This window comes from Falco biarmicus, chromosome 1, assembly GCF_023638135.1.
Source record: "Falco biarmicus isolate bFalBia1 chromosome 1, bFalBia1.pri, whole genome shotgun sequence".
Lineage (NCBI taxonomy): Eukaryota > Metazoa > Chordata > Aves > Falconiformes > Falconidae > Falco > Falco biarmicus.
Genome location: NC_079288.1, coordinates 23,124,733 through 23,149,324, shown reverse-complemented (window position 1 = coordinate 23,149,324; position 24,592 = coordinate 23,124,733). Strand labels below are relative to the sequence as shown.

Here is a 24,592-nt window from a genome sequence, read left to right as displayed (position 1 = left end):
AAGAGTATGTCCGTGAATGGAGGGAGACGGCTGTTTGTGTGAAGGAATAATGTAAACCCTGAGTAGGGAAGGCAGGTTCACGCATGCATGTGCACAGATAAACACAGAATCACCGGCACTTCTTACAATTACTTAATTTTACAGGGCAACAAAGATGTAACCAGAATTAATGATACAAAGAGCTGGAGCTATGATGCAGCCTGAGAAGAGTTAACTGTATTTTCCATTCTGCTGCCACCTCCGCTAAGCTCTTCCAAGTCTGAAATGCTGCCTAGGTATGAGGGCACAGAAGAGGCAGTTAGAAGACCTTTATCTGATACTCAACAGGAGTGGTGGGATTTGGGGTATTGCTCTTAACTTTTCTGTGCTTCAGCAACCATGTCTGCGTAGTGGGACCTTTCAAAAATGGAAAAGTACTACTAAAAAAAGAGGTGTAACGCACTGCACAGGTGAAATTTCTCACTGACTACCTCAAGAATAAAGCACAAAGTTATACTCCAAGTTGTTAAACAGGAATTATTTAAACTCTGCAGGTTATCACAAAGGTCCTGATAAAGTTATTGTTACCTAGGAATAAAAACTGCCTCAGCTACTGAAATATTGCAGCGATGCCTATTTTTATTTGTGAATGAATAGACAGCACTGACTTATAGTAATTGATCTCAGTCCTTGGCAGGTAGTAAAATGTGATGCAAATTACAGCTGCCACCCTAAACCTGCATTTGCATAACTTCTTTGTAAGTCAGTCTTGAGCTTTTTTCCCCCCAATAAAAGTTACCGATATTTAAAGAGATGTGAAAAATAACAATACACACCTGCCTCCTTCCACCTAGCTTTTAAACACTAACATATATTTGGTGCTTTGGGTGACTGGAAGCACTTGCATTGTGAGATTTGAAAGTGGGGGAGATTACAGAAAAATCTGTCTGACCTTCGCTTATGGCACACCACAGAGCAAGGGAGCAACTGCACACGTGAGGCTACAGCTCTCCAGTACCTTCTATGTGCCACGTGAGGATTGTAAGACCAGTATTACATTTATTGGTATCCAGCAAAGGCTGACAGTTGCCTGTGACAGCTCGGTCCTACAAGGACATGGGTATCTGATTCTTTATTAGGAGCATTGCTAGAGGGAATCTCACTATGAAATCATCAGAACTATGTAAGATTCCAGCCATATTTGATCAAAACACTGCTCATTTAGTGAGGGAGCTGCAGGAGGATTTTGTAAGCAGTCAGAAGAAATGGCTGATCTTCAGGATCTCAGATGAACCCTGAGCGATCTGGAGGCAGAGTTTCACCGATTCTGAGCACGCCTGTTACTGCAGTTCATTTGATTTATCCAGCCTTCTGCTTCCCTCTTTCAAGACCTACACCCTGCTCTTGGTCCGCTTTGTAGTAACTCGGGAGTAACAGCAGCGTGATTTGCCATCCTCAGGCTGGGGATTCCCAGAAGTGCTATGGGAATTAGGCTCCCAGATTTCCCTGAAAGACAACAGGAGCAGGTCGCTCCCACAGACTGCCTTGAAAATCCTCACCATAATCCAAGCCACTTTTGTAACCTGCCCAAGCGAGGTTGCAATCCTGCGTGAAGGTCTCCATCCTGCACCGCAGCTGGACGATTCCAATGACAATCACCTGCAGTTTTTAACGATGGAGATGATTGCTTCTCTTAGCTCTGGTGGAGAAGTTGGCTGTTTGGCCTTTCACTTTAAATAGGATTTGTTTTTCTGTGTTATGTGAAATCTGCAGTTGACCTTTCAGTCACTGTAGCGTAAGCCAGGCCAGAGGCTACAGAAATGGATGCTGGTGGCTTCCGTGACATGAGTGCTCCACTCCTGCTCTCCTGCCACAGAACCTTGTACTTGAGCAGTCTCCTCCCAAATGAGAACTGCCCAACAAGTACAGCATTAGAAAAGAGTAATTCAAAATAATAATTAATATTTCCCAGTCTAAAGAAAGCCTAAGGCAGCTGTTAAATTGGGGTTAAGCATATTTCAGGCAGGCATCCTTAAGTAACTCACAACTTGCTTCATCTCTGAATACCAGAAGGGCACAGCACATTATTTCCTACAACCAAAGTCCTTTTTTTTTTTTTTTTTTTTTTTTTTTAATCTGTGACACTAAAGAGCCCTAGGCAACTTTCAAGATTAATTGCCATCACTTAGGGTCCTTGCCATTCCTCCGGGACATCCCTCTTACATAAGAAAAAGAATGAACATGCAGCAGAGTCACCTGAGACGGCTTTGCCTGCATCTCAGACGCTGCCTCTCATCGCAGCCGCCTGCCTTCACGGCACGCTGGCCTGCTTATTCCATTCTCCTCTTGACATTCCCCATACTGTCCGCCCTGCACAAGGCAAGTCTCTTCCAGTGATTCCTTTGTTCTTGCCACTTTCAAATAATTTCTAAAATAAAATAATTTCTCTCTGGGTGCCCAGAACATTGAAATAAATAAACAGTAAGCCGAAGTGTACGTATTTATTCTCTTGTGACAGTTCTTGTTTCTTTGATCCGTTCAGCCTTATCTGTATCTGTCTCTTCATGTATGCTTCAGAGGGCTACAGAGCAACTACATAATTTTGGGGAGCTGCCATTCAAGAGGAATTATTGATATGCATTTAAATACATATACACAAAATTAAATATATATACGTAAATACCTATAGATACACACACCAGTGTCTATGGGATGAACAGATGAGAAATGACAGTTTAAAAACCAAAAAATTCCACTCCACAGCACCCAGAAGCAGCTGTGTCACACAGCAGCAGCGAGCTGGAAAAGCACATCAAAGTTCTGTCTCTCAGGTGACGGGACTAGTGAAGATCCCAGTTACATCACTGGAAAACCATAGCACCTTCAACACATGAGCAGCACCGCCGAGGGCTTCATGTGGAAGCTACTACCTTATATAAATGATCGTCTGCGTTCTCCAAAACACAACGCATCAAACTCCACAGAAGGATCCAAGAGAAAGAAATTACCCCGGTATATCTAGATTTCTTTTCCTCATTAAATTTCTCAGGCCTTACATTTTCAACCATGAATGTTCTCTGATCACCAGCTTTTGGAGCAGGGTCTTTTGTTTCGCTCTGCACTAGGATAGTGTGGCATAACAAGGGAGATGTCTGGTCAGACCAAGGCCAACAAACAACTGCAGCAGTAATAGAAAGGAATACTACTAATACAAATCCAAAGCATACACATCAAAAAGGAATACTAATAAAAATCCCAAAACATACACACCCATCCTGCCACGGATTTTACACCGTTGTTTCTGATCATACAAAACAGGTTCAATAGATCAGCAGGTCAGAACACCTGCATGTTGCTGCCCATAGATAGATATTTGGTTTATGAGACCGGATTAAGAGTTAAACACACATACACGTGACTCTGTTCCGATTTAATTTCTAATGGACCTACATCCACACCACAGAAGCAACTGCTCTCCCTTTACAGAGCTGTCTTAAGTTTTACGAATGCCCTAGGCTAAAAAGATGTACAAGCTCGCTCCTCATGCCCAAGCAGTCCTTCCAGGTTTGAATTGTGGCCCACCAATAACATACGCACGTAAAATCCTGCATTGCACAGCACTGCCTCCCATTCTGCTGATAAATACAGGCTTGCCTTCCCTAGCATGGTGTAACTCGGCATTTTAGATAAGCAGTTAGTAAACAAAAACAAACATGGGCACAGCAACCCTGCCAAAACCTGCTGTGTGCACTTACAAATCCGATCAGATAAGGACTGCCAGCATCTCCCAGGAGGTGTGAAGTGAAACTCTGCAAGGCCACTGCGGTTGCACGGCGTGTTGGAATGACCACGTACTGCAAAGAGGAAGGGGAAAAAGAAAAAAAAAATATAAGGAAACTGAAGAACCTGTCAACTGTCTTGTATTGCCCACTTTATACCCAGGTCAGGACAAAGTAAACATGCTCCCCCCAATACTGGTGGCAGACAGCCACTGTCCAGTCCATGGGTGGCTCAAACTGGGATGCTCAGCCACCCCTCCTGGCTTTCTAGTACTCCTGAGGGCAGGTGTTGAGGGAAGGAAGCTCTTGCTGGTCTGCACTCCTCTCAGCAGCACTGAATGCATGAGTTTGACTCCCAGCTTTACCCACGAGACACTTTGCTATTGCTCCTCAGCCTGTACATCGCTTGGCTGATGAGGAGAGCAAAGTTCAAGGCTGCCTGCAACACAGAACTGGCTCAGCCCCACCAGCCTTCCAAACAAGGACTCTGCTGTAACCTGGGATATTGTGTTATTTCCATAATAAAGATATGATTTTGTTTCCTAACCCATAAGCAACTGACATCAGTATGAAAGGTCACACATTCTCCCCTCCCACTCCATCTCTAGCCACTCTATATTTTTCTCCAAAAATTGTGATTCCGCTTGTGAATAGTGATATAGACACCCTCAACAAGGTTGTGCAGAATCAGTCTGACTACACAGGATCAGTGGAAACACAAATTACTTCCCCATTAAGGAGCCAGAACTCACAGAAAACAAGAGCCCTAACCATGGAAGAGGATGAAAGATTAAAAAAGGAAAAAGAGCAAACCCCTGTCCTGTGGAATGACCTTAATTTTACAACACACATTTAGGAGCAGAAAAAAATAATTGTCTCCTGCATAAAACTTGTGAAAGAAGCTGGCTAAGGACATCTCCATCAAGTCCACGTGTCCTGATTTATAAATTGATCCTCTCTTGATTTAAGGGCTGTACATAATGAAGAATTCAATAGGTCTCTAAATCCAAGTGAGCTTTGTTTCCATCTCTAAGCACTGAGTCTTGCTCTGCCTTTTTCTGTTGCTCTGAAAAGCAATCTACCCTGCCAGAAACAACTCTCTTGTTCAGCTGTTTGTAGAGTATGATCCACTTTCTCTCTGATGAGCTGCCTTTGGCCTTTCTTTAGATGACATGCCTTCCTGGACCGAACTTGTTCTTGCATTCCTCTCCTGAAGTCATTTATTAATGAAATGTGACATTTCAGGACTGGCATATCCCCAGCTAAAGACACAGAGAGATCAATCTACCTTAGCTGACTGAGGTAAGGGAGGGCTCACTGCTCAACAGTGACATACGTATCTCAGGGCACAGGATCTGAAGCACTGGTTTCAGTGCTTTAACACTTCATCTGAGGGAAGGGGAGTTGCCCTGCCTGCCGTGGAAAGGGTTAGTCATAAAAAAACGGGAAAGAAAAGAAACAGCGTTGAGAAAATCCACACTAGACAAGAACTGATGCCTTTTTGGAACAATCATCTCAGTCCAAGCAGAGACAATTATGAATGATGGGTAAAATTGGATTAAATGCTTTTCCTTAGGGTTTTACCATGTGTTTTCAGAATGACCTGCCAGTTCTTTCAATACTGGTTTCACAAAGCTGCAAATGCACACTGCTAATGCACTTTGATGCCACCTATTAAATGGGTACCCTGTTAAACTCCTGTTGTGCAACAGGACAGCAAAAGATTATTAGATCCACAGCAGCCACCTGAGTGCAGATGTTAGTCACTGTCCTCCTTTTGCATCCAGGAGCTCAAAACAGACTTGAGGGCTCACAGAAATCCCAAGAGGAAAATAAGGTCTAGACTTTATTAGAGACACAGAAACGTACTGAAGGTCACACTGTGCAACTGTAGGACAGCCACACAATTCATTACCATTCCCCAAAGATGCAGGGTAATGGGTGCAACCTGGATAAATTGGACAGAAAAAAAAGAAAAAAAATAATAGATGAGTTATTGTTCTACTTCCCACCTGGCCCCAGCTGGCACAGGTGCAATGGAGAAGCATTCTGCAAGAGCTGTTTCAGAAAGGCCATCTGAGAAGATAAAGTGAAATTCTACATAATTCAAGAGTCCAGAGTTGTATACCTGTGAAACATGGCATTTTAAACTTAAGATTAAAATATTTTTCTTTCTATAAATTTATAATTTTAATAAATCTGCAGAAGAAAGCCTGCCCAGCTCTATATTCTATCAATTTTCTTAGCAAAATGACAAAGGAAATGGCAAATTTGTTAAAAACTTACATTTTCAGGGAATGCCAGTGAAGTGGGACTAACTGGAGAAAGAAATCTGAAGGATACCCGCATCATATGCGTGTGTGCATATATATATATACACACTTATACACATGAATACGCACTCACACATATATTAGACATGTTTCATGTATATCTGTATTATGCATACATATAGCTTTGTGAGTAGCAATACAACTCCCAGCAAGTTTTCGGTGTGCCTAGCTAAAGTTATTGATGGTCGAAACCATCGATATGGTTTGACACTATAAAGTGCTAGAACGCAGTAAATTTAGTCTGGAATTCAAGTGAGAAACATCTCTCCCGCCTAAAACCAACCCCCCTAGATGTAGCAAGCAAACGAACATGAGAATTTTCCTCCTCCTCTAAAAAGATATTTGAAAGGAAAAAAAAAAAGCTTAAACCAGCATCTCTAAAACACAAAACAATACTCCACCCTATCCCTACTTAAAAAGCATTTTATTCTGATGGAGAGGAAGCAGTTGGTAGGAAACATCTACTGTTCTAGGAAGACAGCAGTAAATTAGAGCTCTAAATGGGCATTTTGATACTAAAATAGGCCTAAATTCAAACCATACATGGCCTGGTTTGAACATCCCACAGAAACTGGAGGTGGGAAAGCCACAGCAGCCAAGGCGGATGTCCGTGGGATCGCCCTGGCTCATCTCTGACTCCAGGTTCAGAGGCAGGCAGCACAGAGGATGGGCAGGGAGGCTGACCAAGCAGCTTTGGCAAACCTCTGCTCTTTAAATAGAGGTTCAGAAAGGCCGTGGTTTACTGCTGACATCCCCTTCCTGTAATGAAACCAGCAGAATGAGTCGGTCTGAAATAAGTCAACCAGGAAAGCCAAGGAGAGATCACCCTTCCCCCAGTAAAAAGCCATGCGCCAGAGAGGTAAGTTCTGGTGGTTATGTCTGATCTTTGATAGAAAACTCTGCTCTCCAAAACACTTTGCTGTGCGTTCTGGGCCAAACAGTACTCTGCAGGACAATGCATGCTGGCCTCTTTCAGCACCAGAGGCAAAGACAACACATGCTAAGCCCATGCTAGACATGACAGCCTGGAAACAGTCCAGGTGTCCCTGTTGTAACTGTTGTTCAGAAAAGGCAAAGGCTGTGACGCAGAGACACCAGCCTGAGAGAGACCCTTCCCTCAAACTAGGCAGATGCTGTGCAAAAAATTATACTTTTCAATGATGTGAAAGGAGGCTGACCTGGTCTCCAAATTACAGCTCAACAGAGAGCAGTACACATCCATCTGCAACCCTCGGCCCACGGAACTGCTGAGCTGCCCCATGGCCCATCCTTCCCAGCTTGGTCAGAGCTGCGCCCAAGCTTTGAGGTGGGCTGTCTACCTTCCTTCAGGGCACTCTCACCCTGCCTTGAAATCTAAACCACAGCACTCAGCTTACCAATGTGTGGAGGCACACTAAGAGCAGCAACAATGAGAGCTGGATGTGCGATTTATCTTTGGCTGTAAAACAAGGACAGTATCTTACGCTACATAAATAATTGGGTTTTATTTATCTGGAAGGTAATCAGAACAAAAGCAATGTTCCTCCATGCCTATAGCACAGCTGAAGACCAGTCTATACCTGTTTCAAGCCTAAAGGAAGACTTTGACTCTACAGCATGACATTAAAGCAGCTCCTCCATGGCAGCTCCTGACCACTTAAAAAGAACTAATGTTTTAAAAGAAAAAAAAAATATGCAGAGCATTTTTTTTTTTATATGGGTGTCAGGACTTTGCATAAACTGGAAGATGGCTTTTCTCAGCAAAGACCTGCAGAGATTGTTATCACAATAGCTGAGGCCCTTTAAATTGCCTACTGGCTCTTACACAGAAATGCCACCAAGCCTCTGTCCATCATCTTTATTTTTGAGACATGCTATAGAGGAAAAATCCTACTATTAGGACCAAACTCCACAAAGTCCCAAGCACTCGGCATGTCTCAGAATGTTACACACTTGCCTGCTGCACTGAAGCTCATTCATTATTGCTGTTACAAGGCAGTTTTAATGCTGCTTTGGGGTGCTGGTAATTTTGAGGCCAATTTGCAAAGATGGCTGATAAAATCTGTTTCATAATTAGCATGCTCCATAAGAAACATCCTCCCCCTTCCCTAAGCATCATCTGAGCATGTGCCTGGGAGGAGATATGGAGAGTTGTGCTCAGGAGAATAAGGCCTGTTTTGTACAAATTTGCATTTGGAACAAATATCAGCCTTTTAAAGTCTCAGGCAGTGCAGTACATTCTGCAGTGCCGACAGTTTATCAAACCTAGCACTCAGCACCTTTTACTGCAGACAATTTGAGGAACGGCACGCCGACTGTTACACTGGCAAGAACAGTAGATGAATGGAAGCACAAAGCTACGAAGAGCCAGCAATTAAATGCGGCGATAATAAGCAAACATCCTTGTTTTGCCAAGGAAATTAAACTTGCAAAGCCTCTGAAGATGCTTACCAACTTGCCTGATGGGGTTCTTAAGCTGTCATGAGATCTGTAAAACTTGGGAGAGCTATGATACATCATTTGGGATGCAGTCTCCAAAAAGCCTAATTTCTGGCATAATGAGATCAGTGGGAACAGTGTTCAGCCACTATGGCAAGCTTTTTATCCATGAAAACAGGATAATATTTATGTATATGATGAAAGTGCTACGTATTCAGCGTAAACTTAATATGATAATAATGCTTTTAAACTCCTTAGCAGCCTCAGGCAAGAAAAGGCATACTTCCGATTACACCAAATAAATAATAATCAGTAGAAATTAATTTGCCAAACATCTGAAGTGCATCTCACTACACCATATCCACACCTTTCTCTGGCTACGACATCTGACAAAGCTGCCTGTCAAACACGGTTATAGCCCTGGCTCTCACCTATTGCCTGACTACACATCCTTTCCAAACCCCTTGCATAACACGAGCACACTCCAGACCATCTGTTTACATGCTTGCGTTGAACTAAGTGGATTTTTATTTATAGCACTTTTACAGGTCTACCCATGCTGATAATGCATGAAGCTGGGCATTATATATGACAGTTCATTTTTCTAAACAGACAAGAGAACGGCTAACTCAAGAGCTGGCATCAATTACCAAACCCCAATTTTCAACACGGTTTTAGTTTCTTTTCCATGTTTTGAAAACTGGAACCAAGAAATTATTTCTAATTATTTCAAATAATTTCTTACGGAGTTCTTTTACACTAAAGCAACATAAATAACCACAAATGCATCCCTACAAACTGCAGCTGACTATAGCATGCTGGTAAGACAGGTGGCAAACGCTATAAAAGCTATGACGAAGCTACAGGATACTGAAGTCACATTGAAATCGACACAAAAAATCTCAATAATTAAAACAGGGCAATGTTTTAATTTAGTACGCTTGATATAACGGGGTAGTTGGTTGAAAAACGTCTGTTGGGGTTAGCCTGAGACAACGTAGGTCAAGTTTCGGCTCTCCCTCTGGCACAGGGTTTCTGGAGGACCTTGAACACATCCGACAGGTACCCTCCCTCCAGTGCTATGTGGGCAGCAGAGGGGACCTCAGCTGCTCTTTGGGAGTCACTGCTGGAGGACTGCAGGCGTGCTCTGTGGCCAAGCCCTTACCTGCTTCATCCAACGCTAGTGAGGCCATGAAAGATCTGCTATTTAAACCCATCAGCTAATTCTGACCGGTTTGAGAGCTGGGAGGTCTCCTGGGAACATCCTAGCCAAAAAGGCAGGATGCAACAGAAAGCTCTGGCGGGAGACAGTAACGAGCAACGAGAAATATCGTACCATAATTTCTTCCTCAACACAACTGTCTGCAGGTGGCACATCTGTCTAAGTGTTGAGATACCACTTCATGAAAGGCCACAGCAGCCTTGAACTCGGAACCAGCTGCAGAATCCAGGCAGGTACAGAGCAACCACCTGTTCAGCCCATGCAGAGCTCTATCGCACTGAAGCTAAACTGGTAGGAGGAACAAACCTTGGGAATTAAGAGCTATCTAATGCTGTTGAAGTACACTGATAACCTTTGTTTCTCTGTGCTTTACTCACATCTGAGAGAAGTGGAATTAACCACGCCACCCCACCTCCCAGAGCGTTCTCCGCACAAAGGAGTTAAAGATTGAAAGTTACAGCAACTACAGAGCTACCTTAAAATATAAACACAACTTCGAACTTAAATCATAAACAGAACTTAAGCAGAAGCTTGAAGTTCTTTGCTGAATCAATATATCAACACCATTATCTTTACATCTAGGAATACTAAGCCAGATTGTTTTCTCGTTGATGTTTGCATAAGCAACAAATACAAGTCAAGGGAGGAGTTTTCTATTGATGCCAGACTGATTATATTTTCAGTTCTATCAACAAGCTGCCAAAAGACCTCGGGCAAGTCCTGTAATGGGTCTGTGCCTTTAGTTTCTTTCTTTTTCATACAATAAGCAACACCTCTTTAACAATGGGATTTCAACATACATTATGTTTGATAGGCTCTGTACGTCTCCGATGGAAGCATCTACAAAACAGGCAAGGTGCTCTAACAAACGTCTAGACTATTTCACATGAAAACGTACGCTGAGGTCAGCTTGCTGATTTGAAAGACTTAAAAAGCTGTATGGTGGAGAAAGAATGGAAAATGAAGGACATGAGGTGAAAAGTTCCTGACAGTTTCCTCTTGGACAAAGTGGACATAGTCCAAAAATTCTTTATACTTTCTTTTCCTCTCTCCTCTCCCAGAGGTGGTTTTCTATTGTGCATGTGTTGAATGGTAGGTTTGCTGGAGTTAAGCCAAAGAGAGAGGTAGATGGCTGCCTTTGTGGTCAGAAGAGGGAGGGAGGGAAGGATTTCCTATTGCAGAACAAAGCTGAGTTATTGATAACAAAATCCACTCATGTGCTGACTATTAGGAAACGCTGGCTGATGTCTTTGCATGTGGGGTTTTGCGCAAATACTTAAAATTTGGGGAAGCTATCTGAGTTCAGCAATAGTGTCCTTTCTGGACACTTAGTCTCCCTGGTGCTCAGGACAAAGGACAAGAAGAATCTTTTTTCTTTCTCTCTCTCTGCCACTTTCCTTTTCAACAAGTGAAAAAAATAAATAGTCTGAAGTAGGGGCTAGGCATTTGGAAGAAATTGTGAACGTCACGTTGTTCTTGCAAGCTGTCAAACTGCTCTGGCCACCAGAAGAGAAAGATGCTGTTCCATAGTACACTCACCATTAGTATGTCTGCTGTGATAGCCCAGTTTGAAAACAGAAGAGTTTCTCCGATAAAAATGCAAATCTGTTGTAACAAAACACACAAAAAGGAGATTTATTCACTTGACATTCAAAGGAAAAATAACCTGTCACAAACTTTCCTTTGTTGCTTATTTGTCTCAAATGTACACAATACACTCCTTGTTACTGTTGTAGTTTATCCTGAATATTAGAGAACTATAAAATTTCATCAGAGCTCTAGAGGGTTGGCCTGCAACTTCGTTAGTGTAAACTGTTTATGATCTACAGAACAGCTAAATAAAAGGTTGACACATTTGATTACAGATGAACATGAGAAGCCAGCATGAAGAGACATCCTTGGGCTTCCATGCTCACATCATTCTGTTCCAAAAAGCCAGTTAGAAAAGGCACGCAGCCACAACTCCCCGAAACAGAGTAATTTTCATCACTAGGAATTAAATTATGTGTTAAGCTCTGTAGCAAGCCAGCCGAGGTTCTCAACCCACTATGTGCAAGATCCCTTCCTCCCCCAGTAGCATATTGCTGTCCTTTCTCAAGGGGACATAGGTCCAGGCACTATCCAACTCAAGCGTTACGCACTGGTAATATCTGTGTGCAGTCAAGACAGACTTAGAGTATGGGTTTTGCAACATCAGTGTCTTACGGTGAAATACAACTCTTGACTGTGGATACGGTCAGCAAGATACATTAAAAGCCTTGTGGATGTAGTGGGATGAGAGCTTCTTTTTGTGGTGGCGCGGTATGAACAGCCACCACATATCCTTTCCACCTCTGGCACTCCCTCCTCACTCGCTCCCATCTCATACTGCCTTCTCAGCCACGCTGGTGCAACAGGGCCAAGCAGGGATTCAGAGCAGGACACTGAGAAGGGGCAAAGAATTTTTTCGGGGGGGGGGGAAGTAGGGGAAGGGCTTGTTTTGCTTATTTTTAACCCAAATCAGTTCTCTGGCGCAGTTCACTCAATGGTTTTACAAACAGTTATAGCAGTTAAAGAACTGGAAATGATCAAGAAGAGAAACGAATTTAACCCAGCCTTATCGTTACATGTTCACCAAACTGAACCTGATGGAGCAAGGGTGACACGGCTCCAGGAGGAACACTGCCTCCACCAAAAAGCTTTTTACTCTTATTTCAATCATGAACCTTTTGCTTTTATACTGTATGTTAACGATTTAGTGAAGAAAGGTAGGTTCAACAGGATGAAAAAAAGACAGAGAACCTTCCGCACACACATTTCCCTCTTCCTTTGTGTATTATGAAGAGCAGAACACATATGCTAGTTAAATAACCAGACCTGTAAAAATCAGCTCCCCCATTTCTCCCCAGTAAGAAGGCAAGCGAAACTCCTTTAATATCTCCCCCCAAAGGCTGCTTTTGGCTCAGCTAACCCATTTCTTTTTGTAGCCTCTAGAGAGAAAACATTACTGCTGGAATTCCTGTTGGTAGTTGGGGATAACAGCTATGGAGACTGGGATTCTGGTAATTGAAGATTCCCTTTTTAATTGCCTTATGTTCAGTTTTTGTTATGTTGAATAGGCTACAACTCATTAATGAAACAAAGCCAGCAAGAAAGGCACCGTATGCTTTGCGCCGAGAAAACATGCAGACGGATGTCGTTTTGTGGTGTTCTTGTGAGCTCTGACAGGCTGACAGCCACGGCCGCTGCCCCGTCCTCCTTGCTTGCACATGTGCAATTTGGGGAGAAGGAACTACAGGATCGGCAGCCATGGCATGACGTGACCACCGCAACCATCTTTCCCACACACCGGTTGAGATTGCCGAAACCCCTCTGACCATCATGTCCCTGCCAGGAACAGTTAGCTTTATTTAGCAAGTCTTACGCATTGACCTACAGAGAAAGCTTCCTCTATTTGTTTCTAAAATTGTCTTTGTTTCCCACATGTTCCCCCTCCCTATCCCCTCTTTTTGTGACTGGATCTGCTTCCTCTGTGATGGTGTCTGAGCCAGTCATTACGGCCCAGCTGGCCAGCTAGGAATCTCCTCTTCCCATTTTCCCACTGTCCACTGGTCTGCCTGCCTTGAACTTGGCTCTCACTGGAAATGACAACTGCCAAGCTAAGAAACACAGATCTGATGAATCCAGGGGCTGACAGGAGTTGAAGCCACGTGTCGTGTAGCAAGAGCATCCCGGAGTCCCGGGTGGGCTCTCAGGACCTGCTCTGAAATCTGTCCTACTACAGCTTCGCAGCTGCTGTTGCTGGGGTTCTGTGGCTAGATAGATTAAATCAAGCTTGGGAAAGATGTAATCACACTTCTGAATGAGGCATCGACATGCCCTGCCTGTTCATACAGCATTGCAAACAGGCAACTGCTTGCCTTAAGCTAACACGAATTACATACACGTACCACACATACGAATCGTTACACGCAGCAAGTAAAGCTTGCCCCCTTCTGCAGGAATTCAGCACAAGTCCTATACATAAATCACTGAAATGCTACAAACTTCAGAATGCACCAGGTTTGAACTGTTGAATGTGTATTTCACCCAACATGTTTTCATGAAAACACGTATTTCATATGTGGATACTGGTAAAAGGAAAAAAAGAACAAGAGGAAGATCAAAAAGTAGGACAAAAGATACTGACATTAAAAAAAAGTCTGTCCTTCAGCTGCTAATGGGGATTTATAAAAATGAATTCATCCACTGCAAAGGGCATATGAGGATATGTGGCATTTTTGCTGGGGAGAGACTCTAGGGACGCTTACTGCAAATAGGGCAGCCTCCAGAAGAGATCAATAGCTCCTGAAATGGTCACAGTTTTGACTCCTCACACACTTTTTGAAGCCTCATTTTACACTGAGATTACAGCTTTACAGATTTATCTTCTTCCGAATCCAGCTGTGTTGTATAATATCTCACCACCTCGATTTGCTGTCCAGTTGCTCATCTCTGATGAGCTGACAGAAGCTGCATCCCCCTCAAGTCTTTCTGCTTATGTGACCAGTTAGCAAATTCTGATTCCCAAAAATAATAAAGTAGGTTTCAGAGTGGTCACACCAGCAGCTTTCACAGCAAGATCTAAGCAGGTTATGAACTCCTTCCATGGCTGTTTGCAAAGTACATATCTGTCTAGATCTTCATTATCTGTATTTCCCCCTGAAACGGTGGGTAAGACATCCATGTGCACTCTTGAATTTGTGCAGGGCAGTATCAGTGCCTCAGAAGCAGGTAAGTCACCAACACCATGTCAACAGAAAGTCCCTGGAGCTGAGACTGAGATGCTGTAAAAGCTCTATGGCAAGATTTTACCCTGAGATTTTTTTTGCTTCTGCAAGACCATAAAATCTCTTTGAGGAATTGAAATAGATGTTGAAATGGAAGTAAAACAGGAACTTGGAAGAGTGTAAAAAGGAAGGCAAAGCAAAGCACCTCTCTCCAGTCATTTGGAGATTTAAACTAGTGCAAAATCTGCAGTTGAAATGTCTGAATAGTATGATACAGTGATCCATACAGCTAATGGGTTTCAAAAGAGAGGTTTGAAACCCAACATTTCAAAGAGTATGTGTTTCAGAAAAAGTGGGACCTACAGATCTGTAAATTGCTGTTTTAAGGAGCTGGAATACAACACACAAATCTATATGCTGCAATGAAACAGACAGAACTGATTGGACTATACAGCCAAGCAAGACAGTAAAAGATAGAAATACAAGTGCCTGGGCGGCTAAGTGATATAGAATGCTGTTTTATTCCACCCTTCCAGCCATTTCTACCACTGCCAATAATTTACTGGATTAGTACGAAAAGACTGGATGGAAAAAAGAAGACTGCCTACCTGCTCCAGGTAGGAGTGGCTGCTACAGAACTGGAATAGCAGCTGCCCTCAGGGATCAAAACCACCTGCAAGACAGGACTAAGCAGGGGAGAAAAAGTATGTATGTTCAGGAGAGGAGGAGAGCAGACAGTTGACAGCCTGTAAGGGACAAGGTGATCATTCTAATGGGTATGCAGGGCTTTTAAAAAAACAAACCAACCCCCTCTCCCAAACCAATAAATTAGAAAGCAAGGGCTCTGCTGATTCTTGCTGGAGTGCTGAACACTTCATTTAAGCTGATACCAGTATCAGCTGACATTAAAAACTCCTGACTGTTAACTAGAGCAGGGAGGGAGATGGTGGTCCGGTGGCTACCACAGCTCAGTGCAAGAGAACACAGTCTTGTGGGGACACATCTAAACACTTGGAAGTGATAACTTTAAGGCTCTGAGACAATGAGGGGTCCAAACCCAGTAACTCTTCAATTTTAGCATGGTGTGATCAATGACAGAAGTCTAAGGACAGTCAGAGTACAGAAGGTCTGCAAATACCACCATACTGGGGAACAGACCAGACCACTGCTCTTGCCTTTCACAGTCATACAGAACTCAAGGATGCTGTTTCAGGATGAAAGCCAGGACATGGCTATCAAGGAAGCTATCAGAGATGAGAAAACCAACCCATAAATTTTACTGTACTCTTTCCAGAACAATCTGTTATCATGGATTTTGAGATAAGGAAGGTAACACCGTCTGTCATGCTGTCCTAGCACTGTATCTAGGTGTTCCCAGTCCAGAGTCAGAGAACAATCTTCATTTTGAACCAATGAGACTTAAAACAGAGAGTAATGAAAAACTGCTACATCATGCAACCTTGCAACACAGGTCTCCTAGTGAAATACAAGGGAAGTAAACACCCTGAAATCTGTAAGATTGCAGTAGCATTGAATGGCACGGAAAAAGAAGGGCTCGTGTTGGAAACTTGCCTTGAAAAAGTCAATACAACTGACATACAGCACCACTGTGATAATATCTTGTGTTAGGAGACACTGGTAGCTCCAACACAGACCACGGACCTGTTCTCTCAGTTGGGTTAGCACCTGTAACACTAAACAGTAACAGGTGTGCCATTGTTTTTATTTATTTATATGCCATGTGTGTTTATATTAATTTGTAGCGGATGGCTTGGCCACAGATCATCTAACTCCAGGTCATTTAGAAACATTAATGGTCTAAGCTACCCGGACCCTTTGTAAGTTACGAATTCTCATTTTTGCAGCGACAAAACAAAGTTAAATAGCTTGCCCGCTGTCACACGTAGAATCTATAGAGTGTTCAGATCTCTGGTACCCCAGGCAGCACCATTAACTGGACTCTTAATCTGCTTCCCATGCATCAGGTCCCCAGCAGGAGGGAGCGCAAATCTAGGGCTTTGGAGAGGCACTGCTACCCACAACAGATGTGTGCTTTGGCCCAACAGCATCAGCAAACAGGCTTATATTCCTCATCCCCCCTCCGCATGCAGATATAACTTCCTTTGCAAATCATTGACTCTTTATTAGATTTACTGCTCATGCATAATAAAATAAATTGTTTCTAAGTTTGGTTAAATAATACCATCTATATTTATATATTCACACAATGCAAAATAGTCATATGGCTATTTAAAAAAAAATAAATTCAAATGAGACCAATAACCACCTTTTGTTGCAGAATTTTTGAAACAGTATTTCCAGCTTAGAAAGGCAGGCACTTCTGCATAAAGAGACTAAACACCCCGAATGAACACGTCTGTCATCAGGTCTGAGAAAGGAGAAAATCACAGGTCTGGCTGCACAGAGGGGTGGAGGGGAATGGCATGTGCAGGGATGCGACAGATCTCTTCACTCGGGGATGGCTGATAATGAGAGGAGGTCAACGCTTTGCCAACCGGTAACACACTCTTACAGGTTGTCTGAGGCGATCATTTTTCTGAATCAAAGGTTAGTTCTCGACCATGCCACAAACCAGAGGACTGAATCTCCTTCTGACACTTTCTAAATAGCCAGAGTAGGCATTCTTGGTTCTGTCTTAATGTTTTTAAACATTCACTCTTTCTTCTCATATTCCCCCATAACAATAGCAGATATATATCTGGATATAGATATATATCCAGAAAATAACCCTGGCTCGGCTAGTGCCAGAAATATAAAGAAACAAGGAACCACATAGATTAGTTGGTTGGTTAATTGTAAATGAATTCTCCTTGCTGGGTGGAGTGTGCACTGCTGTGTGGAAGCTAAGGGTGGCCTTTCAGAAATTATCCCACTACCCCAACCATCTCATGTATTCAACAACTTCTCCCAGGTCCCAGGTTTCTCGCTATTACCCCGAAAGGGAACCCAGGACCTCTTCAATATACTGGATTTCTACTCACTGCTGAAAATAAGACTCTAGCCTGAGGCTGGATTATTATATTTGAGTTTTTTCCTTTTCCCTTCAGTCTATTTGCCTGGATCTAGCTGATGTCTTTTTATGTACTTTGATTATAAACACTCAGGGAGGGGCCATATTGCAATCTGCATTTGTGCAACATCAAGTATTGTGGGTTCGTGGGCTATGACTAGAACTTTCAGGTGCTACAGTAATACAGATAACAACAAATTGAAATTACATGGTAATTAATATTGGTCTGCAGCAAGCTACCTAGTTATGGAAATTAATGGCACTTACAGGTAGCCAAAAGCATGCCTGCAGGCAGATTACATTGTAATTATAATTTGGTACCACCACTGCAGCTACCTTATTGCAAGGGAAGCGGCCAGTTTTCCAAACGTTGGGCAAGAGCAATCAAGGTACGGATAGAGGTATAGATAGACCAACCCAAAGGCAGGGCAATGTGGGTTTCTGTGCACACACTAAATTTCCAGCTCTGAATTCTGATGACAGTTTGTAGGCAGGGATAAGCTGTCGAGATACCCTTTTCCCTCCAGGCACATCTAGATAGTGCCAAAATGCCAAGGGGCAAAATGAAGGACAGTCAGAAGGGGAAAAAGGAGACCAACATCTCAGGCTTCCTGCAGGGAACAATGCACACAGTCTTCTAAGGAGTTTGGTAGAGAAAGTAAGAGTGAGACTGGCATATGCAAAGGATTATACTTACATAGGCTCCCACAATGCTGCTCTTGGCAGCAACGAAGATCAGACAGATGAAGATGGCTGATCCTAGCATGCCAACAGCACAGACAAGAGGATCAGCTCGCTGGGTTTTTAACCGGCACCATTTGGTTGCCCCTGCCCCTGTGATTACACCCAGGAAACCAGTAAAGCACGTGATTGCTCCGAAGATCAAGCTATTAAAAAAAAAAAAAAAGAAAAAGAAAAAAAAAAGAGACAGGGGTTTTGTTTGAGTTTATCCCAAAAATAGGCATGGTCTTTGAACAAATTATTAGGGCAAACTGACTAATGGAAAGCACACTGGCTTTGCAAATTTAGAATAAAATAAATGAGCTTCCCTGCTGAGTGCTTGTGATTTTAGCACTCTTCCCCTGTGATTAAGAAAAACACAGCATATGAAATTCAGCCTTGTTCACAGGCATTGATCAACATGCAAAGGGCTCACACTGCTTCTTTGCGTGGGACTGAGCTTCCTATAAAGTGCATTGTACAGCTAATTATGTATGCACAAAACTAAGTAATAACCTGCACATCGATCACATAAGGGGAAATCATGGACAGAGCAGGCACTAGGAACCTTAAGGGAAAGGAAACGACCAAAATTTTAAATGTCAGAGACTTTCAACATACTTTGACTTTCTAACTCCCTTCAGACGACTTCAAAGAAGCCTTCTTTTGCTGTTAGGTTATACATTTGAAATGTGTTAATTTAAATTTAACGAGCCAGGAGCTGTCAAGGATTCTCCCTACTGTACGTGCAGGACTTGGATTACAGACAGAATCTTTGGCAACTCCGTTAACAGCAGCTCCAGGGCAGCTCAAAATATAGGTGTCGTCAAGGAGTGGAAAACTTCTCTTTGTAAACAGCAGATGGGCAGTCAGACTGCAGCTGTATTTTCTGCTCGCTGCATTTTTGCAGAACAGACTGAGACTGCCCGCTGGACACTCTAGTTGATGGTACTTCAAACTACTAAGTAGTTTACTTGAGATGAGACTGTGTCAGCTAGAGCAAGAAGGTTTTACTAATACCATTTTTCCCTCACAAGCTAAAAAGTGAAAGAGCTGACAAAAGGCAGTTTTTTGTATCTTTTATTCACCTGGATAAATGCTTTTTTAGCATTTTCTGGTTTGTGCCATCACCGTAAAGCACAGAACAATGAATTACTTTTCATAGTTTATGTGCTGCACGTGACATTATATAACTGGGACTGGAAAAACCCAACCACTGTATAACATCAAGCATTCCAGACCAAAGTGTCCCAGATCTGCACCATTCTTCAGCAAAGATCAGCCTACACAATAGTACACGGAGCAATGAAACACGCTGACACACTGAAGTCCTTCCCCACACAGAAACAAAAGCCTGCAGGGTTAGTCCCTGCAGCCTTTAGGGGAACCAGTCCAGCCTCTGAATTACAGCCACCTCTGAATTATAGCCACCACCGTGGCTGCCCAACCTGCCAGCTCATTCTGCTGCTATCACAGGTAAGTATGGGTCTTAAGAAACCAGATTCTCAGCTCTCCAAACATCCTCTAAGGCGAAGACAAAAGTATTTTTTCTACTTCTGCACTAACGGCCTGGGAACTAAGACAGAGCTGAGGTCATTGCTTCTGCCTTGGTTTGACTTCATGCAATGAAGAAGAGAAATAAAACCTAGTTTACAATCCCAGCATTTCCTATCATTGTTGCAAAGACCTAGAGGAAATTACAGACATTCTAGTAACTTGACTCTGTGGGACTTGCCTGTTTCCTCTGGTACAGCCCTCACCCCCTTATCCCCCTCTTTAAAGCAGTGGAGTATGAAGCTCACCTATCTTTGGTGCTGCAGGGCTGCGAGCTGCAGGTCTCCGCTGTCTTCTGCACGACCTGTGCTCTGTGAAGGTAGAGAGGGATCCACATGCCAAGCGCCCCTGTGGCAAAGGAGACAGCTGAGGTGGCCAACGACGAGAACACATAGCTGCGGCTGTGGAGACGGCAAGAGGCAAAACCAAGGGAAGGTTCAGCGGAAAAAGTGAAAAAGCAGGAGCCCCAGGACAGCAGCCTGTGCTTTGGTGACAACACAGTATTCTCCCATACGAACCACCTTTGCCAACGGGCAGAGAAAAGACAAGGTACAAAGCAATGGAGAATAAGCAGCACAGAATATTTCTTCATTAGTGATGCTCCATTGATAATAATGTACTTAACTCTTCAGAGAGACCATTTTTTTGTGGGACTGTTTCAGAAGACATTCAGTACTTAGTCACTAAGACATCATGTGTGAACCACGGGGCTTTCACTGTAATATCACCTGTTTATCTGGATGACTAGTTTCACTTCTCCCTCCCCATTTATGCCACCATGTGATTACTACTTGGATAAACTACCAAAATAAGTAATATATAAATATTGATATATTAACCATCATCACTTTTCATAGTCCTTTGAGACTGGATGACAATACCAGGAAGGCATTCTAGCTGGCAGCTCTCAAAATGAAGGACACCACATGTTTTCCATCAGAATTCCAATGTAAGACTGAATTCACCAGTGCAAGTATTTGCATATTCACAGGCGAGTTTTCTGGAAGCAAGTACAGCTGCTTCAACACTCACAAGCATGCGATCTTTTATGCACATATACAAGCACCCAAGCACATTCAGTGCTCGTGCATGCAGTCACATGTGGCTGTATAAATATATATATTTAAACTTGTCATGTAGCGCAAGCTTTTGTGTATCTTCTCCTCTTAAATTGCCCTGGCATTTAACTCTCTTTTTCCCCTCAGCACATTAGCTCTTTCAAGGAAGAAAAAGGATCTAAGCGTCTGAACAACAGTGGCACAACAATTAGTACAGGAACACAGCAATTTCTACACTTCAAAAGCCTTGATTTGTCTGAAGTATGAGCCAAACAAAGCAGACGCTCTCTTAGATCCCAATCTTGGAAAGGTTAGAGCAAAAACTGGAATCTATCGTTGTCACTACAGTCGATGCCTCATGAAAACATAACCGTGATTTTTTTTCCCTAGGTCCACAGACTAAACTTCCTGCAACTCCCTGCGTGTTGTCACCTTCCAGTCTCACAGCTCTAAGAAGTACAGGCCATTGGATGTTCCAATTAAGCGTTAGAGGCAAGGCACGCCTTTTACTAGAGTGCTCTTACTTTCTAATCAGCGCTTTCATGTCTCTTGGCCATGAGGTCCGAGCCTTCAGCTGTCCCCCAAGTTGTTCAACATGTCCTCTTTTAGCAGCAGGTACAAATATCAAGATGAGTGTCCCTGTTATCATTCCCAGGAGCGGAGATACCTGCAAGAAAGGAACAGGGAATTAGCACAGGAGTCAGGAGGGTTTGCTATGACTAGTCAGTAAGAAGCAGATTATATTAGTTTTGTTTCAGTGACTTGATTCTTTACAGCTAGCCAGAATCCGTAAGCACACTGAGGCATCTGCTCACTTCCTTCCTCCCTGTCATTCCCTGGACCTCTTATCTCACTCTGGAAGCAAGCAGCTCTGAGAATACTCTGATTAAGGCAGCCCATTTCTTTGTGTTATTAAAGTACCAAGATTCATCTAAACACAGTTCTTCAGTGCTGTTTAACTCTTTGGAACCCTACTCCCAGCTGGACTGAGAGACCAACTAGTTTGTGGGAGAGTGCAGAAGCCTTTTAAAGGCAATGAGGCTAGGTAAAAGATTTCTGGATGTAGGTAGTATGCTGGCTTGAAAACCCTTGCTTGACAGGCATCCCTCTTCCAGCTAACCCAAATGGCTTCCCATTTTCAGGCGGCTTCCTCCGATGACCTCAGTGTACAGCAGACACTGAAAATTCAGGCTGGAAGATAGGAAAATGACACATTGAAGGGTTAGGTTTCCGAGTTTCCAACCCTTTCTCCCAATGACTAGAGAAAAATACAGCGATCCCACACTGTTTTGCAAGCTTCAAACATGAGTCTTGTTTTCACACTGACATTCCAACATCATCAGAATGGTAAATAGCTCCATTAGGAAAACAGGAACATAGATTTTCACTGAACTATCATCACTTCTATGCACGCTATTTTAAAAATAAATTCCTGTTCCAAAAAAAACACGCTTCCAATAATAATCTGAGAATGGCCTTTACACATACAGCAGTGTTTCATGCCCAAAGCTGACAAACCCAGAATTCTTCTAGGCAAGGGGAGACAAAAATATTTCAGAACTGGGAATTCAGGAAAATCCCTCATCCAGGGATAAATGAAGCCTGATACAGTTATCTTTACTACAGTTGAACACAAGACACGGCACTGGCAAAATAAATGGAAATGCTGGGCTTTTCTAGGGCCGTATCATTTAAAGCCTCTTTGATTTTCATCTAAAGGCTTAATGCCCCAATGGGACAATATCCACCGAGACCCAGTAATGCTCCAATGAAACAATGATATTACTGCCACGGCCAGAGACAAAGCTGCCGCTTGCCAGTGTGCCCTTCTGTCTTCTTCAGCCCCCTGAAGTACAGATTATCGCTGACCTCTCCTGGATCTGGAGACCACAGGAGATCCTAGAGGGAAGCATCACCTAGGGGAATCTTTCACATCTCACAATAGCATAACAACTGACACAGGGACAGAGGCTGCTTTACACTGATGTCTGGAAGTATTCACCATGTGCTGTTTGACCATAAAAACTAAGCAATGCTGTCCATACCAACCATCATAGAAGTGTGCAGCTTGTCAGAGTCCCCACAATTTTGCACAGTCAGGGAATCATGCATCAATGTGTCATTTATAGTGGAAATTATGACCCCTATGACCCCATAAGGGGTACAGGCTTGAAGGAAGTCTGGATTTCTCATGATAACTATGGAGACTTCATCTGAAAAGAAAGACGCTAGCGAGGGTTTCTTTGCACAGATTAATCATTTGGGGTTTACAGATAGAAACACAAGAGTGCCCCAGTGTATCACCCTCATTAAAGCCCAGTGACCAGGAGGAAGGACTTTGGGGTTTCTTATTCCTTGTGCTGGCCTCTGCTCAAAAGTTAATTTTACCCTTTAAAGTATTTCTGCTACTGAATGAGGTAGCCATCCTCTCGGTGTAAAGCTGCAGGCTATTCAACCTTTCATTTCAGGTTCACAGCTGGAAACTACTCTCCGCTCTCCTGGCTGCAGACAAACCATTCACGGTGATTTTCCTGGCTTGGCTTACCCTTGCTGGGCAGGGAGGGAATGGCTTGTGTTCCAGAAGGGCACATTTGCTTGAGATGGGAACCCATGTATTTCATCACCTGCTGTTATAAATGGTGTTGGCCTGAGCTTCATGAGATTCATTGTCTTCATGTAGTGCCAGAGCCAGAGAATGCACCTCACGGGGGCTCATGCCACCCAGACCGCCAAAGGTCAGAGAACAGTTCTGCTGGGACGCTTCCTCTCCGCTCTTTCAAGACATCTTTGTCTGCAGGATCCGTTTGTGTGTATGTGATTGGAGTGTATTATCTTTTCAACACATTTATCAAGGTCCCAAGAGGTTAAAATAGAAGGAAACCGACTGTCTCAGGGCAGAAAAACAAGCGGAAACTGGAACAAAGTGTTTTTTCCTCAAAGCAGGAAGCCATTCTCGGAGTTTCTTGACAGCAGGGTACTGAAAGACTGTAGAGTTGATTTAAGGCCAATGCCTCATCTTCCCATCCCCATCAAGAAATCATGGTTGACTGATAATAAAGTGATCGGAAAATCCTTGCTCCGAGGCAGGGAAGAAGCCAAGTACAATGAGCCAAACCCACATACCTTTCCCATCTGCTTAAAGAATGCATCTGCTATGCACCTAATATCCATAGACGTAATTCCTAATCCTTCACCTTCTGTATATAGTAACAGTTTGAGGAGCTTGTGACAGAACTCCTCATAACACTCATCAACCGATGCAACTGTTAAGGTGTTATTAGGCGAGTGGCTTACCCGCAACGCCCAGTGCCAGTCTCCAGCAACCTGCTTCACACTTGACCCGGTGATGTATCCCAAGCCACTGCAAGAAATACAAAGACGAGAGTCAGTCAGAGCTTTAACAGAGCACTTCAGTCATAGCTGTTCTTAAATAGAGATAAAAAAGAGGCATGATCAATTTTGTGTCCTAGGGTCTCTTCTCCTGCAGGAAGAAACACAGCGGATGAAGGAGGTGGTGGCTAATAAGTAACTCTTCCCAGCACTGTTGATCTAAAAATGCTCAAATCTGATGCAAATTTGGACACTGCTCTCAAGTTTATGGCTGACATTTCAATCTACATTGGGTGGAAACAAAGCCTTGAAAAGAATTTCCCTATTTAATTTCTACATCAGGCCTTTCTGTGCACTAATATGAATATTTAACAATTTTATGTTCAAGCTCTCAGTTAAGAAGCGCCCTTCAATGACACA

General features: G+C 43.1%; 1 protein-coding gene across 4 annotated transcripts in view; it reads right to left on the bottom strand.

Annotated features, from left to right (window-relative positions):
- LOC130157691 (sphingosine-1-phosphate transporter SPNS2-like) overlaps window positions 1–24,592 on the bottom strand; it is a 141,456-nt gene that overhangs the window by 29,208 nt on the left and 87,656 nt on the right. For 3 of the 4 annotated variants that reach the window (XM_056357583.1, XM_056357593.1, XM_056357602.1), the window contains exons 5-10: window positions 24,137–24,203; window positions 21,367–21,509; window positions 20,033–20,185; window positions 18,208–18,397; window positions 11,271–11,336; window positions 3,735–3,833 (exon numbers count right to left, since the gene is read on the bottom strand). In XM_056357583.1, the coding sequence (XP_056213558.1) occupies window positions 3,735–3,833; window positions 11,271–11,336; window positions 18,208–18,397; window positions 20,033–20,185; window positions 21,367–21,509; window positions 24,137–24,203 (718 nt within the window). The remainder of the gene's footprint in view (window positions 1–3,734; window positions 3,834–11,270; window positions 11,337–18,207; window positions 18,398–20,032; window positions 20,186–21,366; window positions 21,510–24,136; window positions 24,204–24,592) is intronic. The other variant, XM_056357610.1, reaches the window with a different exon arrangement.